A 16,111-nucleotide genomic window follows, 5' to 3' on the forward strand; every position below is an offset into this window, starting at 1 on the left:
CATGGCGCAGTGAAAACGAAACCGACGAGGAACCATGAGGTTGCAGGTTTGATCCCTGGCCTCACTTCAGTGGGTTAAGGATCCAGCATTGCCATGAGCTGTTGTGTAGGTTGCAGACTCAGCTCGGATCTGGCATTGCTGTGGCACTGGCATAGGCTGGCAGCAACAGCTCCATTTAGACCCCTAGCCTGGGAACCTCCATATGCTTTAGGTGTGGCCCTAAAAGGACAAAAGACAAAAAAAAAGAAAAAAAGAAATGTGGTAATATATACACTGGAATATTACTCAGCCATAAAAAGAATAAAATAATGCCACTTGCAGCAACATGGACAGACCTAGAGTGACCTTACTAAGTGAAGTAAGTCAGAGAAATTCAAACATCATATTGTTATCACATATGTGGAATCTAAAAAAAGGATACAGATGAACTTATTTGCAGATCAAAAACAGATTCACAGACTTTGAAAACAAGCTTATGGTTACCAAAGGGGACAGGTAGAGGGGAGGCCAGATTGGGAGTCTGGAATTGGCATATACATGCTGTGGTACATGGAATGTTTGGCCAACAAGGATCTGCTACATAGCACAGGGAATCCTACCCAAAATTCTGTGACAATCTATATGGGAAAAGAATTTGAAAAAGAATGGCTAAGTGTATGTGTATAACTGAAGCATTTTGTTGTACAGCAGAAATTATCACATCGTAAATCAATTATACTTCAATACAACTTTAAAATTAAAAAAAAAAAAGAGAGGAGTTCCTGCTGTGGCTTAACAGTGATGAACCCAACTAGAATTCATTCATGAGGACATGGGCTCACTCCATGGCCCTGCTCAGTGGGTTAAGGATCCAGTGTTGCTGTGAGCTGTGGTGTAGGCTGGCAGCTGCAGCCTCTGATTCCACCTGTAGCCTGGGAATCTCCATATGCCGCAGGTGTGCCCCCCCCCCCGAAAAAAAAGAAAGAAAGAAAGAAAAAAGAAAAAGTGCCTCAGAATAGGCAAGGAATTTGTTGTGTGTGAAACATTACAAATAAGCAATGATGTGCTTGCCTTCCCACATATCAGAATGGACTTCAAAGCTCAATAGCAAATCCGAATGACTGTGACATAAGAACAGCAAATAGAGTGGTGAAATAGAATGAAAGAACCAAAATACATCCCATTGTGTATGAGAGCTTAAAATATATGAAAAGCAACCAAATGGGAAAATGAGGAGATTTGATTTTTTACTTTTTACTGTGGGAAGATTATATTAGTAGTCACTATGTCTTGGGTGTTGTGGATGACCTGAGCTATAGAAGAAGCAATGGGATTTTTTAATGACAATTTTCCACATTGAACCACCAAAAGTGAGAAGTAATACAATAATTTAGTAAAGTTGCATGATACAAAAGCAATACACAAAAATCAGTTACTGTATTCTATACAGTAATAAAGAGGTATCAGAAAGAAAAATTAAGAAAACAATACCATTTACATTGGCAACAAAAACAAAATACCTAGGTATAAATTTAACCAATGATGTGAAAGATCTGTAGAAAACTTTAAGACACTAATAAAGAAATTGGGAGCTCCTGTAGTAGTTCAGCAGAAAGGAAATCCAGCCTTTTGGCTCTCTGTGCAGCACCATGGCGGTTGGCATGAATAAGCGCCTTACGAAAGGCGGCAAAAAGGGAGCCAAGAAGAAAGTGGTTGACCCATTTTCTAAGAAATATTGGTATGATGTGAAAGCACCAGCTACGTTCAATATAAGAAATATTGGGAAAACACTGGTCACAAGAACTCAAGGAACCAAAATTGCATCTGACGGCCTCAAGGGTTGTGTGTTTGAAGTGAGCCTTGCTGATCTGCAGAATGATGAAGTTGCATTTAGAAAATTCAAGCTGATTACTGAGGATGTTCAGGGCAAAAACTGCTTGACCAACTTCCACGGCATGGATCTTACCCGTGACAAGATGTGCTCAATGGTCAAAAAATGGCAGACCATGATTGAAGCTCATGTTGATGTCAAGACTACAGATGGTTATTTGCTTCGTCTGTTCTGTGTTGGTTTTACTAAAAAACGCAACAATCAGATTTGGAAGACCTCTTACACCCAGCACCAACAAGTCTGCCAAATCCGGAAGAAGATGATGGAAATCATGACCCGAGAGGTGCAGACAAATGACTTGAAAGAGGTGGTCAATAAATTGAATCCAGACAGCATTGGAAAGGACATAGAAAAGGCTTGCCAGTCTATTTATCTGCTTCATGACATCTTCGTTAGAAAAGTAAAAATGCTGAAGAAGCCCAAGTTTGAATTGGGAAAACTCATGGAGCTACATGGTGAAGGTAGTAGTTCTGGAAAAGCTACTGGGGATGAGACAGGTGCTAAAGTTGAACGAGCTGATGACTATGAGCCCCCAGTGCAAGAATGTGTTTAAAATTCAGACTTTTAATGGTGACAAATAAAAGATCTTATTTGTGATGTTTAAAAAAAAAAAGTCAAAAATCATATGATCATCTCAATAGACGCAGAAAAAGCATTTGACAAAGTCCAACATCCATTCATGATCAAGACCCTCGCCAAAGAGGGTATAGAGGGAACATTCCTGAATATAACCAAAGCCATTTATGATAAACCCACAGCAAATATAATACTCAATGGGGAAAAACTGAAAGCCTTCTCACTCAAATCTGGAACAAGACAGGGATGCCCACTCTCACCACTGCTCTTCAACATAGTTTTGGAAGTCCTAGCCACAGCAATTAGACAAACAAAAGAAATAAAAGGCATCCATATAGGAAGAGAAGAGATAAAACTGTCACTGTATGCAGATGACATGATACTATACATAGAAAACCCTAAGGACTCAACCCAAAAACTACTTGAACTGATTAATAAATTCAGCAAAGTAGCAGGATATAAGATTAACATTCAGAAGTCAGTTGCATTTCTGTATACCAGCAATGAAACATTAGAAAAGGAATACAAAAATACGATACCTTTTAAAACTGCACCTCACAAAATCAAATACCTCGGAATACACCTGACCAAGGAGGTAAAGGACCTATATGCCGAGAACTATAAAACTTTAATCAAAGAAATCAAAGAAGATGTAAAGAAATGGAAAGATATTCCATGTTCCTGGATTGGGAAAATCAGTATTGTAAAAATGGCCATACTACCCAAAGCAATCTACAGATTCAATGCAATCCCTATCAAATTACCCAGGACATTTTTCACAGAACTAGAACAAACAATCCAAACATTTATATGGAACCACAAAAGACCCAGAATCGCCAAAGCAATCCTGAGAAACAAAAGCCAAGCAGGAAGCATAACTCTCCCAGACTTCAAGTAATACTACAAAGCCACAGTCATCAAAACAGACAGACAGACCAATGGAACAGAATAGAGAACCCGGAAATAAACCCTGACACCTAGGGTCAATTAATCTTTGACAAGGAAGGCAAGAACATCAAATGGGAAAAAGAAAGTCTATTCAGCCAGCATTGCTGGGAAACCTGGACAGCTGCATGCAAAGCAATGAAACTAGAACACACCCTCACACCATGCACAAAAATAAACTCAAAATGGCTGAAAGACTTAAATATACGACAGGACACCATCAAACTCCTAGAAGAAAACATAGGCAAAACACTCTCTGACATCAACATCATGAATATTTTCTCAGGTCAGTCTCCCAAAGCAATAGAAATTAGAGCAAAAATAAACCCATGGGACCTCATCAAACTGAAAAGCTTTTGCACAGCAAAGGGAACCCAAAAGAAAACAAAAAGACAACTTTCAGAATGGGAGAAAATAGTTTCAAATGATGTAACCGACAAGGGCTTAATCTCTAGAATATATAAACTTATACAACCCAACAGCAAAAAAGCCAATCAATCAATGGAAAAAATGGGCAAAAGACCTGAATAGACTATTCTCCAAGGAAGATATACAGATGGCCAACAAACACATGAAAAAATGCTCAACATCGCTGATTATAAGAGAAATGCAAATCAAAACAACCATGAGATACCACCTCACACCAGTCAGAATGGCCATCATTCATAAGTCCACAAATAACAAGTGCTGGAGGGGCTGTGGAGAAAAGGGAACCCTCCTGCACTGTTGGTGGGAATGTAAACTGGTACAGCCACTCTGGAGAACAGTTTGGAGATACCTTAGAAATCTATACATAGAACTTCCATATGACCCCAAATTCCCACTCTTGGGCATATATCTGGACAAAACTCTACTTAAAAGAGACACATGCACCCGCATGTTCATTGCAGCACTATTCACAATAGCCAAGACATGGAAACAACCCAAATGTCCATCGACAGAGGATTGGATTCGGAAGAGGTGGTATATATACACAATGGAATACTACTCAGCCATAAAAAATAATGACATCATGCCATTTGCAGCAACATGGATGGAACTAGAGAATCTCATACTGAGTGAAATGAGCCAGAAAGACAAAGACAAATACCATATGATATCACTTATAACTGGAATCTAATATCCAGCACAAATGAACATCTCCTCAGAAAAGAAAATCATGGACTTGGAGAAAAGACTTGTGGCTGCCTGATGGGAGGGGGAGGGAGTGGGAGGGATCGGGAGCTTGGGCTTATCAGACACAACTTAGAATAGATTTACAAGGAGATCCTGCTGAGTAGCATTGAGAACTTTGTCTAGATACTCATGTTGCAACAGAACAAAGGTAGGGGAAAAAAATGTAATTGTAATGTATACATGTAAGGATAACTTGATCCCCTTGCTGTACAGTGGGAAAATAAAAAAAAAAAAAAAAAAGGAAATCCAATAACCATGAGTTTGCACATTAGATCCCTGGCCCAGCTCAGTGGGTTAAGATCTGGCAATGCTGTGAGCTGTGGTGTAGGTTGCAGACTTGGCTAGGATGTGGTGTTGCTGTGGTGTAGGCCAGTGGCTACAGCTCTGATTGGACCCCTAGCCTGGGAACTTTCATTTGCCCAGGGTTGGGTGGGGGCGCGGCCCTAAAAAGAAAAGGCTGGGGGTGGGGGGGGCGGGAAGCAGTTCCTGTTCTAGAGCAGCAGAAAGGAATCTGACTGGGAACCATGGGGTTGCAGGTTCAATCTCTTCCCTTGCTCAGTGGGTTAAGGATCCGGCGTTGCCCTGAGCTGTGGTGTAACACGGTCGCAGATGTGACTCAGATCCCGAGCTGCTGTGGTGTAGGCTGGCAGCTGTAGCTCCAATTCAACCCCTAGCTTGGGAACCTCCATATGCCCCAGGTGCCACCCTAAAAAGCAAAACAAAAGCAAAAACAAAACTGAAGAAGAAACAAATAAATAAAAGAATATTCTGTGGTCAGGCAGTGGAGAAATATTGTTAAAACATTCATCCAGCCAAAGCAGTGTACACATACAATTCAATCTCCAACACAACTGAAACTGCATTTTTCACAAAACAAAACTAACAATCCTGTCGTGTGTGTGGAACCAAAATGTACTCCAAACAGCCAAAGCAATCCTAAGACAAGAGAGCACAGCTGCAGTCAATTTGCTCCCTGACTTCAAACTATGCTACGAAGCTACAGGAACAAAAACAGTATGGAATTGGCAAAAAACAAAACAAAACAACAACAACAAAGACAGGTGCACACACACCAGAGGAACAGAAACAGAGAACCCTTAAAATAAACCCGAGTGTATGTGGTCAGTTAATTTATAAGAAAGCTGCCTCAAACATATTGAGGGAAAGACCCCTCAATAATCGATGCCAAAGAAACTAGATACCAAACACCAAAGAAAGACACTGGAAATTGTTTACACCACACACAAAACTACCTGAAATCCACCATTTTCCACATCAAGGCCTTCCTCCGCTGGCTCCTCTGAAAATGGATCCCCCCCCCCCCAGCAGTAAACCACATCCAGGAAACTTCTCCCCACTTTTTCTTCACCTTTTTCTCCTGTGCTGTGGCCTCCCAGTGGGTCCTGAGGACACTCGTCTACTGTCTGCAAGGACTGAGTTGCCTAGAAGCTGAAGCTCCAGTATGTCCTGAGGAGAAGAACCTGCCGTCTCCGTGGACTCCGCCAAACCTTGTCTGAAAGCCAAAGCCCTGGTGACTCCCAGATCCAGTTCAGCCAAAGCTGTGATGCTAATTGGCCTTGAAGGAGTCCACAGGTTAAGAGACACCGAGATAAGACGACGTTAGGAGCCACCAAAGCTTGGGAGCTCTGGTGACCTGGCAACCGGCCCCAAGGACTGATGTGGCTTCAGTCCAGCGTCTGCCCCAGGTCGGGGGCGGTGCGGCCGTGGGCGGGGTCAGGGGGCGGGGCTTGACTGCCGCGCCTTCCCTCTGGCTCCACCGCAGCTCAGGGACAGTGGAGCGAAGAGACGCAGAGCCCAGAGACCCCGCTCCATTCCTGCTTTTTGTCAGTCTCCCCCACCCCGCCCCAGGGCCAAGACATTAAATAAGTGATGATGGCACAGCTGGCTCTCCACCTGGAAAATATAAACTTCCTCAGTATGAACTGGCATTTTGTGACGGTTAACTGTCTTGGTTATTTTGTTTTTAATTGAGACTGGTGGAATTGAAACACAGTTTTATTACCTTTTAGCTTTTTATTTGGGCATAACTTTCGATTTATAGTCAAGTTGGAAGGAAGGCCCATATATCCTTCATCCAGAGTTCCCAAATGTTAACAGTGTACCACGTTTATTTTTTCTCTCTTGACATATTTTTTAACATTTAACAATAATTTCTTTATATTAATGATCTTACATATTAATATACATGATATTAATAGAACAAGCCATCTAATACAGCCTAGTAACTTGGTGTACTGAGTAGCCTTTCATATATTCTGTCCATATTTCTCTCTTACCATCTTGAAAAATTTTTAACATAGCAGACATTACTTTACAACTTGCTAACATTCCCCTAAGATTTCCAAAATCTAGATCCTCATCCTCACTCTCTTTTTTCCTTACAGTTTAGTTGAGTGAATTGGTCGTTTGTCCTGTAGCATGCTCACAGTCTCTGCTTACTGTTTGCACCCTTGTGGTGCTGTGTAACCTGTTCCTCTGCCCCTCTGTATTCTCTGGGGATTCGTTTGATGTAGAGGATCAGATTCAGATTTGATTTCCTTGGCAAGAATATTTCATGTAGTCATATCCTAATTCTTTCATACTTTTCTTTTTAGTAGCTGGAAAACTTGGGAGAACATTCATCAACTATTTGTTATTCTGTCTAGATTGTTTTAAACTTTTGCAGAAAGGAGTTAATTAATTCTGGCACTCAGCTCAATAATTAAAAGTCATTTGGGCTTTTTATAGCTTATGAAGAGCCACATCTGAATACCAACCAGGAATCTTTAGGGAGTTCATTGGAGGATCAGATTTACTGGAAATGATTCACAAATAACCTTAATAAACTATTCTTATCTCCTACACTTAGCTGTGCCTCATGACTTCTCCTATTTACTAAATTCAGTTCGTAATTCTTCACCAACTTCAAAGTATTCATTTAAAACAAGTAATGAAATAATTTAACAGTGAGAGAATTACATTTACTTATTTACTTTTATATTGAATAGCAGGAAAGCAACAGAGAAATCTGCTACTTTTGTTTGAGAACACAGTTCAATTTATTCTTACTTGAATCTTTCACTCTGGTTGATTAACCAGCTGTGTTTAATTTGAAAGCTTATAAAATTAAGTTTTCTTATCAGCACAAAACAAGGCATTTCATAATACAGCATCTAAATTTAAAAGTGCTTTAGGTCCACAGAGATTATTTTTTACGACTTTTCACTAGAGCTGACTTTCTATAGCAGAAAACTACATTGTATCATAACTAGCCTTCTGGATGAAATTTAGATTTTGTACATGCAGAAAATGAAATCTGGAGCTGCGTTATGTGGGGAGAGTGGTAGGGCATGAGATAACCATATTCCAACACAGACAGTGTCAATCTTCCTGATCCAGCAGCTTCCAGCAGCAGGAATGGCAGTGCACCCGTCACAGCACAAGTACCCTAAGAGTTCCTGGAGGTTCTGCTTAGATCCTCTTCTTCTAGGCTTTTCCAGTAACTTTGTAATTTACACATACACACACTCAAATAGACTTCTGCTTATACCAATTTGGATGATTTCTATTATCTGTGATCTATTTCTCACTAATAATAAGATTATTGATTTTTGTATATTATTTTTGTACTGAGTCATCTTAATTTATTTATTGGCTGTAATAGTTTTTCCAGATAATCTTCTGAGGATTTCCAGTTAAAAACTGTACAGTTTTCTGGAGTTCCCATCGTGGCGCAGTGGTTAACGAATCCGACTAGGAACCTTGAGGTTGCGGGTTCAATCCCTGCCCTTGCTCAGTGGGTTAACGATCCGACGTTGCCGTGAGCTGTGGTGTAGGTTGCAGACGCGGCTCGGATCCCGCGTTGCTGTGGCTCTGGCGTAGGCCGGTGGCTACAGCTCCGATTCGACCCCTAGCCTGGGAACCTCCATATGCCGCGGGAGCGGCCCAACGAAATAGCAAAAAGACAAAAAAAAAAAAATTGTACGGTTTTCATCCCCTCTCTGCTAATTCCTTTCTCATTTCTCTTGAATATTTGCACCATATATTGTAGGCAATAGTGAACATTTTATAATTTTTCTAACTTTAATAGGGTAGTTTCTAGTCTTTAGTCTTCCCGGGTGGAAATAAATCTGGCTTCGGAGATTAGAGATATATAATGTTAATAAAGTATTCGTTGTCCCCATTTTATTAAGAACTTTCTTATTTGAAAAAATTAAGAATGGAAGTTGATTTTTATAGTTTTTTTCAACATCTATGGAAATGACTGTTTCTCTTTCCTACTCATATAATGAATGATAGTAATAGGTGTTCTAGTATTACACTGTCTTGCATTCCTTGAAAAATCTCACTTGGTCATGGTATCTTATTTTTTTAAATGCTTTAATCCATTGTCATTGCTAATATTTTTTTATCTTTTCCCATTGATATTTATAAGTGGGTAGTTTTCCTTTTTTTGTACTATTTTTGCTGTTTTCCTATTGCTATAATGCTTGCTTTATGAGAATAATTAGGAAAATGACCTTATTTTTCTGTACTTAGCTCTGTAAAATTATCTGTATTTGATGATTTTTTTGGAGGGAGAGGGCATGTAGAGAGTGACTCTGACAACTTCATTCTGTGTTACTTCTGTGCTACTTGGTATATTTAAATTTTCTGTCTTTTCTTGGGTCAGTTTTGATCAATTTCATACAGGTTTTCAAATGTATTCGAATAGATGTAAGCAAAACCAAATATGTGTATTTTTATTGTGTATACATATATATGCACATTTCTGTTTGTAACTGGTTATTTCTTCCTTTCCTATTTGGTGTGTTTGTGCTTTCTCCTTTTACAAATGTTAGGCTCGGAGTTCCCATTGTGGCGTGGCAGAAATGAATCCTACTAGGAACCATGAGGTTGCAGGTTCAATCCCTGACCTAGTTTAGTGGGTTAAGGATCCGGTGTTGCCCATGAGCTGTGGTGTAGGTTGCAGACATGATTTGGATCTGGCGTTGCTGTGGCTCTGGTGAAGGCCAGAGGCTACAGCTCTGATTAGAGCTCTAGCCTGGAAACCTTCATGCCACAGCCACAGCCACGCCAGTTCCGAGTTGCGTCTTCGACCTACACCACAGCTCATGGCCACACCGGATCCTCAACCCACTGAGCGAGGCCAGGGATCGAACCTGCAACCTCATGGATCCTAGATGGATTCGTTTCCACAGCGCCATGATGGGAACTCCTGGACCCGGATTTAAAACCTGACTCTTCCATTAACCAGTTATCCAACTTTGTAAGCAAGTGCTTTATTAGTCCCCATGACTTAGCCTCCTCCTCAGTGGATTAGGTATCATAATAACAGTACTCAGAGATGGGGCCTACTTGGAGAATTTGAGATAACATGTTTAAAGCATTTGGAATGGCACGTAGTAACATTCAGTGAATGTTCACTGTTATTATTAGCATGTGTTGTATCTTTTTTTTTTTGTCTTTTTGCCTTTTCTAGGGCAGCTCCCATGGCATATGGAGGTTCCCAGGCTAATTGGCTATGGGGTCTAATTGGAGCTGTAGCCACTGGCCTATACCACAGCCACAGCAACATGGGATCTGAGCCACATCTGTGACCTACACCGCAGCTCACAGCAATGCCAGATCCTTAACCCACTGAGCAAGGCCAGGGATCGAACCCGCAACCTCATGGTTCCTTGTTGGATTCATTAACCACTGCGCCACCATGGGAACTCCTAGCATGTGTTTTATCTTCTTTGATAAACCCTTTGCTCTTCATTTTCCAGCAGCTCGGCTACTTTCAACAGGCCTTGTTCCCTCAGAGCTGAGAAGGATTTTCCTGGTGACCCAGCTTGAGGGAGTTTCTAGGCTCTCAGGAGCTTCTTGCCTTTCTAGCTTTATCCAAACCGCTAAATTCTCAGCTGTGGGGACTCTGACCCTTGCTATTGAGTTCTGCAGGTGATGAAGCAAGTAAACCATCCTATGGTGATGGCCTTGTCCTTCCTTCCTGTCCTTTCCTCTTGGGCTAGAAAGGTAACTGTGGGAGAAGAGAGTCACTTAGCTCAACCTTGTCAGTCCCAGGGGGCCTTCTGGATTCTCCTTCATCCACATTCAGAAGTAACATCCCTAACAAGATCTTGGTATATGCCATTTTGGGGAGACTTGATGACTCCGGGTGCATTTAGTACAGGCTTGGTGTGTTTAGATTGTTTCCTGGTTTCTGTGGAATTTTGAAACTTGGAGTACCAAGCACTGATTCACTGAGGGAAACTTTCTTCACCTCTCTGGAGTGAAGTTGCAGGACTTCTCTGGAGACTCATTACAACCCTATGATAACAAGTCCCCAGCCACCTGAAATACCTTGGTTCTTGATTGCTCTAACTTTAAAACTGGAAGTTTGCCCTTTTATTCCCAGTTGTAGAGCCTAGTAAATTTGGAGAAGATTAATGAGTCTGGTTTAGGGAGTGAAGGAAAAAAATGGCAGGCAAAGCCCCTTCCAAGGGCTGGACCACTGGGGCTATGACTGTGGGCATTGTGCAACCCTGATGGCAGGATTGCACCAAGTCCTGGGGCTGCAGGATAATTCCTCCTGCCCCCTTCCTAGGCGTCTCTGTCTGCCCCTGGACCTCTTCATCTCCCATGTTCACTGAGCCTGCCCCACCCAAAGCAGCCTTCTCAAAACCTGGGCTCATCTCAAGGCTTGGAGCCCCCGCATTTACAGCCTCTCTTTGCTCAATGTCACCACTTTAGATGGGCTGTCCCCTTGCTCGGCTTAGTTACTTTTATTCATAACATTACCTGATAGTTTATTTACATATTTATATTTGTCTGTCTTCTCTGCTAGAAGGAAAACTATGGACAGACTGACGTGTTCATTGCTGTATACTCTGTGCTTAGAACAGGCTTGACAAAGAGGAGGCGCTGAATAATATTTTCCTGTTTCTTTTTTGGCCACCCCACAGCATATGCAATTTCTGGGCCAGAGATCAGGTACTAGCCGCAGTTGCAACCTACACTGCGGCTGCAGCAATGCCAGATCCTTTTAACCTACTGTGCTGGGTGAGGATCAAACCTGTGTCCTGGCACTGCAGAGATGCTGCCAATGCCCTTGCACCACAGAGGGAACTCCAAACTTTTTTTTTTTTTTTTTTGCTGTGCTTGTGGCAAATGGAAGTTCTCTGGTCAGGGATTGAACCCGCACCACAACAGCGACCCAAGCCACTACAATGACAATGCCAGATCCTTAATCTGCTGCGCCACAAGGGAATTCCTGAAAAACCATCTTCTATGAAAATAAGAAAGCAATACTTGTCTTTCCCAGAGGAATGTTTGCATGGAGGAGAGTAGCTGTGGGCTACAGGCAGAAGGGGAAACATGCATACTTCTTGCAGCATCTTGCAGGAGTTTGGGGTATAATACACAGGAGCGCCTTTTTTTTTTTTTTTTTGTCTTTTTAGGGCTGCACCCAAGGCATATGGAGGCTACCAGGCTAGAGGTTGAATTGGAGCTGTAGCTGCTGGCCTTTGCCACAGCCACAGCAATGCAGGATCTGAGCCGAATCTGTGACCTACACCAGAGCTCATGGCAACACTGGATCCTTAACCCACTGAGGCCAGGGATCAAACCCACAACTTCATGGATACTAGCTGGGGTCATTAACCCCTGAGTCATGATGGGAATTCTCAGGAGCGCCTTTTGAGAAGGGGATGTGAGACATAAGAAAACCAACAGTGAATCACTTAGACCAGTTCCCATCCTCTTGAGATGACTGACATCTCTCTGAGAATGATACCAGTTAACTCAAATGTTTTCAGCGCTTTTGATTGCTCCCCTGAGCTGAGCTTAATATGTTCTCATCCTTTGACCACAAGAAGGGGACCTAAAGTGATTTGAGGTATGGAGGATGAATATTCAAGAATACAGACTTGCTTCCAGCCAGATAGGACCACACCTTGTTTAAAGCACACTTACCCTTGGCCTTCCTGCTTTTGCTCTTGCCATTTCTCCTAACAAGAGAGCTCTCCCTCCTTCTCCATTCTAACTGCTACCTCCTCTTCAAGACCTAGTTCAAATTCTTATTTCGTGGAGCCTGCCCAGCCACCATAGGAAAGAGCAAACTTTCCTTCCTCTGAACCCCTTTAAGTCTTGCTGTTCATGCTTTCACAACATTTGACCATGAATGATTTGGGGGCAACCCAAGTAACAACCAACTAACTCTGAAGTCTTTGGCTTCTCTAGTCTTCAAAGGTCATCCTTTCCTTTCCTGCTTAAAATCGCAAGAGTCCAAGCCCGAATCCTGATCAACAACTGAAAGTTCATGGAGTTCCTGTTGTGGCTCAGTGGTTAACAAATCTGACTAGGAACCATGAGGTTGCTGGTTTGATCCCTGGCCTCACTCAGTGGGTTAAGGATCTGGCGTTGCCGTGAGCTGTGGTGTAGGTCACAGACACAGCTCGGATTCCGAGTTGCTGTGGCTCTGGCGTAGGCCAGCAGCTACAGCTCCAATTAAACCCCTAGCCTGGGAACCTCCAATGTGCTGCAGGTGCAGTCCTAGAAAAGACAAAAAAAAAAAAAAAGTTCAGCAGTTGGCTGATTTCCCCTCCCGTGTAACGCCCGAAGGAAGACTTACACGTTTTCTGCCCATCCCTGCTGGCCATCTTATGACAATCGCTTCTCCAACTTCTACTGCTTTCTACATACCTCCTTACCCCAAATGCAGACAAAGGCCTCTCTGTTATCTGTCCAAGCACATCAGAGACCAGCTATAGCCCCTACTGAAGCTTTGGGATAATAGAAACGGATTCTTGTTTAGAAAAGGAGTGGGGGATAAAGAGAGAAAAATCCCATAGAATGAGATAGAGGAAACTATTGTTCTTAGAGTCTACCTGCCACACACCTACACAAGATATTGTTTTTTCTTTTATACTCCCCTCATCTCATTCTGTGACCACATGGCCACAAATCTTACCTTCTGCCATGCAGTATCCCTGCCTACATCTCTCTCTGCTCCTTTTGCTCCTGAGTGTGGGACCCTGATCTTTGAGGCCCAGTAAAAAGGGAAAATCCCATTTTAGGCCCAGGCTCACTTCCCAGGACACATCTTATTCTGCAGAGTTGTATCTTTTTTTTCTTCTTCTTCTTAGGGCTGCATCCTCAGCACATGGAGTTTCCCAGGCTAGGGGTCAAATTGGAGCTGTAGCCACTGACCTACACCACAGCCACAGCAATGCTAGATCCGAGTCGCATCTGTGACCTACACCATAGCTCATGGCAACGCCGGATCCTTAACCCACTGAGCGAGGCCAGGGATCAAACCTGCGTCCTCTTAGATGCTAGGCAGATTCATTTCCGCTGAGCCACAATTCACTTCTGCCGGGAACCCCCTGCAGAGTTGAATCTTATTCTACAATGCCAGCCATTTCAATATATATCTTCAAGGATAGCAGTGTAGCTTTCTCCTTCTTAAACCATTAAAGACACTAACTTGGCTTTATTGCCAGAAAGCCATTGAAATGTTTTCCCCAACAAACATAGGCTATTCCTAAAACTGAATAAGAAAATTGCTGATATTTTAAATATAACTTATTCTGGATTTTAGGCATGACATTTTGAAACGTTTTGGAGTTCAACCTCATTAGAACACTTTGAAACTGAGCAGGGCCCTGTGGGGCTCCTGGACACAAAAGCCTTTCCGTGTTCCCCATTTCTTGTTTTTAGGAAATAGACCTCATTCAGCATCCATGATCTTCCATGAGTTCCAAAGGACAGGTTCAAACAGTTGCTAATGGAGGGGAGGGGGGGGATGCAGAGACAAGGGAAGAACAGTCAAGAGACAATAGTTCCCCTGTGGCTCAGCAGTTGAAGGACACGGCATTGTCACTGCAGCGGCTTGGATCCCTTCTATGGCACAGGTTTGATCCCTGTTCTGTGAACTTCCACATGCCATGGGCGTGGCCAAAAAAAAAAAAAAAAAGAAAGAAAGAAAGAAAGAAGGAAAGAAAAAAGAAACAGAAACAATAAGGTGGTCTTGGGGTAGGGTCCTGGTTTCTCCCCAAGGGATACACATAACTCTACCTTTGAGCTCTTCTGCAAAAATAAAACCCCCAGCCAATGGAAGATGTTAACTACTTGATGAAGCATTGCTCCTTCCAGAAAGAAGGTCATAGTGTGATAACCTTAAGGACAACTAGAACATGTCTGGGGACTGTCTGACTCCAGCTTTGAAGAAGAATGCAAGCTTGTATCTACCCTCATCCTTATCTGTGGCCCTGTTTTCTACTCCCAAGCTATAAGACCCTTTCCTACTCTCTCCCAAAGGAGGACACAGTCTTTAAGACATTAGCCTGCTGTGGCCTCCTCTGGCTGGCAAAGCAATGAAAGCTACTTCTTTCTACTTCACCCAGAACTCTGTCTCTGCATTGCTATTTGGCACTGATTGACAGAGGCCAAGTGTCTTCAACAAGTCCAGTACACATTTTTTTTTCCTGTAAAAGTGTTTTATATCTCACAGAAATCATCGGAATAGTAAAGCAGCTAGGAGGAGAATGGTGGTGTCATCTGAAGGAAGGCCAGGGGAACCTGTTCCTCCCCTTCAAAGGTGTGTCATGTTCCAAGAGAGTCACTTTAACAAAAATGTACTTAAGAGTGATGAGCGGAGTTCCCATTGTAGCTCAGCGGAAACAAATCTGAGTAGGAACCATGAGGTTGTGGGTTCCATTCCTGGCCTCATTCAGTGGGTTAAGGATCCGGCATTGCTGTGAGCTGTGGTGTGGGTCACAGAGGCAGCTCAGATCTGGCACTGCTGTGGCAGTGATGCAGGCCAGCAGCTGTAACTCTGATTTGACCCCTAGCCTGGGAACCTCCATATGCCACAGGTGCAGCCCTAAAAAGCAAAAAATAAAAAATAAAGAGTGATGAGTATTTGCCTGAGAAATAGGACTCAGTGCACTCTCCTTCTGCCTGCTTTCTCCTAGTTAGAACCACTTGTTGAGATCTCTTTGACCCTTTTGTAAAATAAAAGTGTGTTCTTCCATCTCAGTCGGTGGATATCTAGACTAGAGAAGTCTCAGGAAGCAAACGATACTTCACAAACGGATGAAAATTCCTTTCTAGGGAGTTCCCTTGTGGCCCAGTGGGTTAAGGATCTGCCATTAAGCAGGTTAAGCAGTGGCTTGGATTGCTGCTGTGGCGTAGGTTGGATTCCTACCCTAGGAAATTTCACATGCTGTACGTGCAGCCAAAAGAAAAAAAAATTCCTCTCTAGTCAATCTGCCTATCAGGGAGTAAGCGGTGGCCTGCTCCCTGGATAAGCCCAAGGTCATCTGAAAGAGCAGGGCAGTCACTCCCTGGATGAAATCATCCTTCCTGGGGACAGAGCACTGGGAACTATGAGACAGTGGTAATCATGAGACATGCTCCCCTCCACTGCCATCAGGAGTCTGCCATGAGCTGGTGGGGAAGGTAAGTTACGGACACAGCAAAAGGTTAGAGACACTGGGAGGTGCTGTCAGCGCATGGTTACTTACCAGGAAATGAGAGAAATGGATGGTCCCATCAGTG

At 42.8% G+C, this 16,111-nt stretch overlaps 1 protein-coding gene across 1 annotated transcript; it reads left to right on the forward strand.

Moving 5' to 3' along the window:
* Nucleotides 1-1,605: 1,605 nt before the first annotated feature.
* On the forward strand, nt 1,606-2,467 carry LOC125135317 (40S ribosomal protein S3a-like). The gene has a single exon (XM_047795326.1). It carries the CDS (start codon nt 1,629-1,631, stop codon nt 2,421-2,423), a length of 795 nt encoding a protein of 264 aa, XP_047651282.1. The 5' UTR covers nt 1,606-1,628; the 3' UTR covers nt 2,424-2,467.
* Nucleotides 2,468-16,111: the final 13,644 nt, after the last annotated feature.

The sequence above is a fragment of the Phacochoerus africanus genome, chromosome 9 (assembly GCF_016906955.1).
Source record: "Phacochoerus africanus isolate WHEZ1 chromosome 9, ROS_Pafr_v1, whole genome shotgun sequence".
In the NCBI taxonomy this organism is placed as follows: Eukaryota; Metazoa; Chordata; class Mammalia; order Artiodactyla; family Suidae; genus Phacochoerus; species Phacochoerus africanus.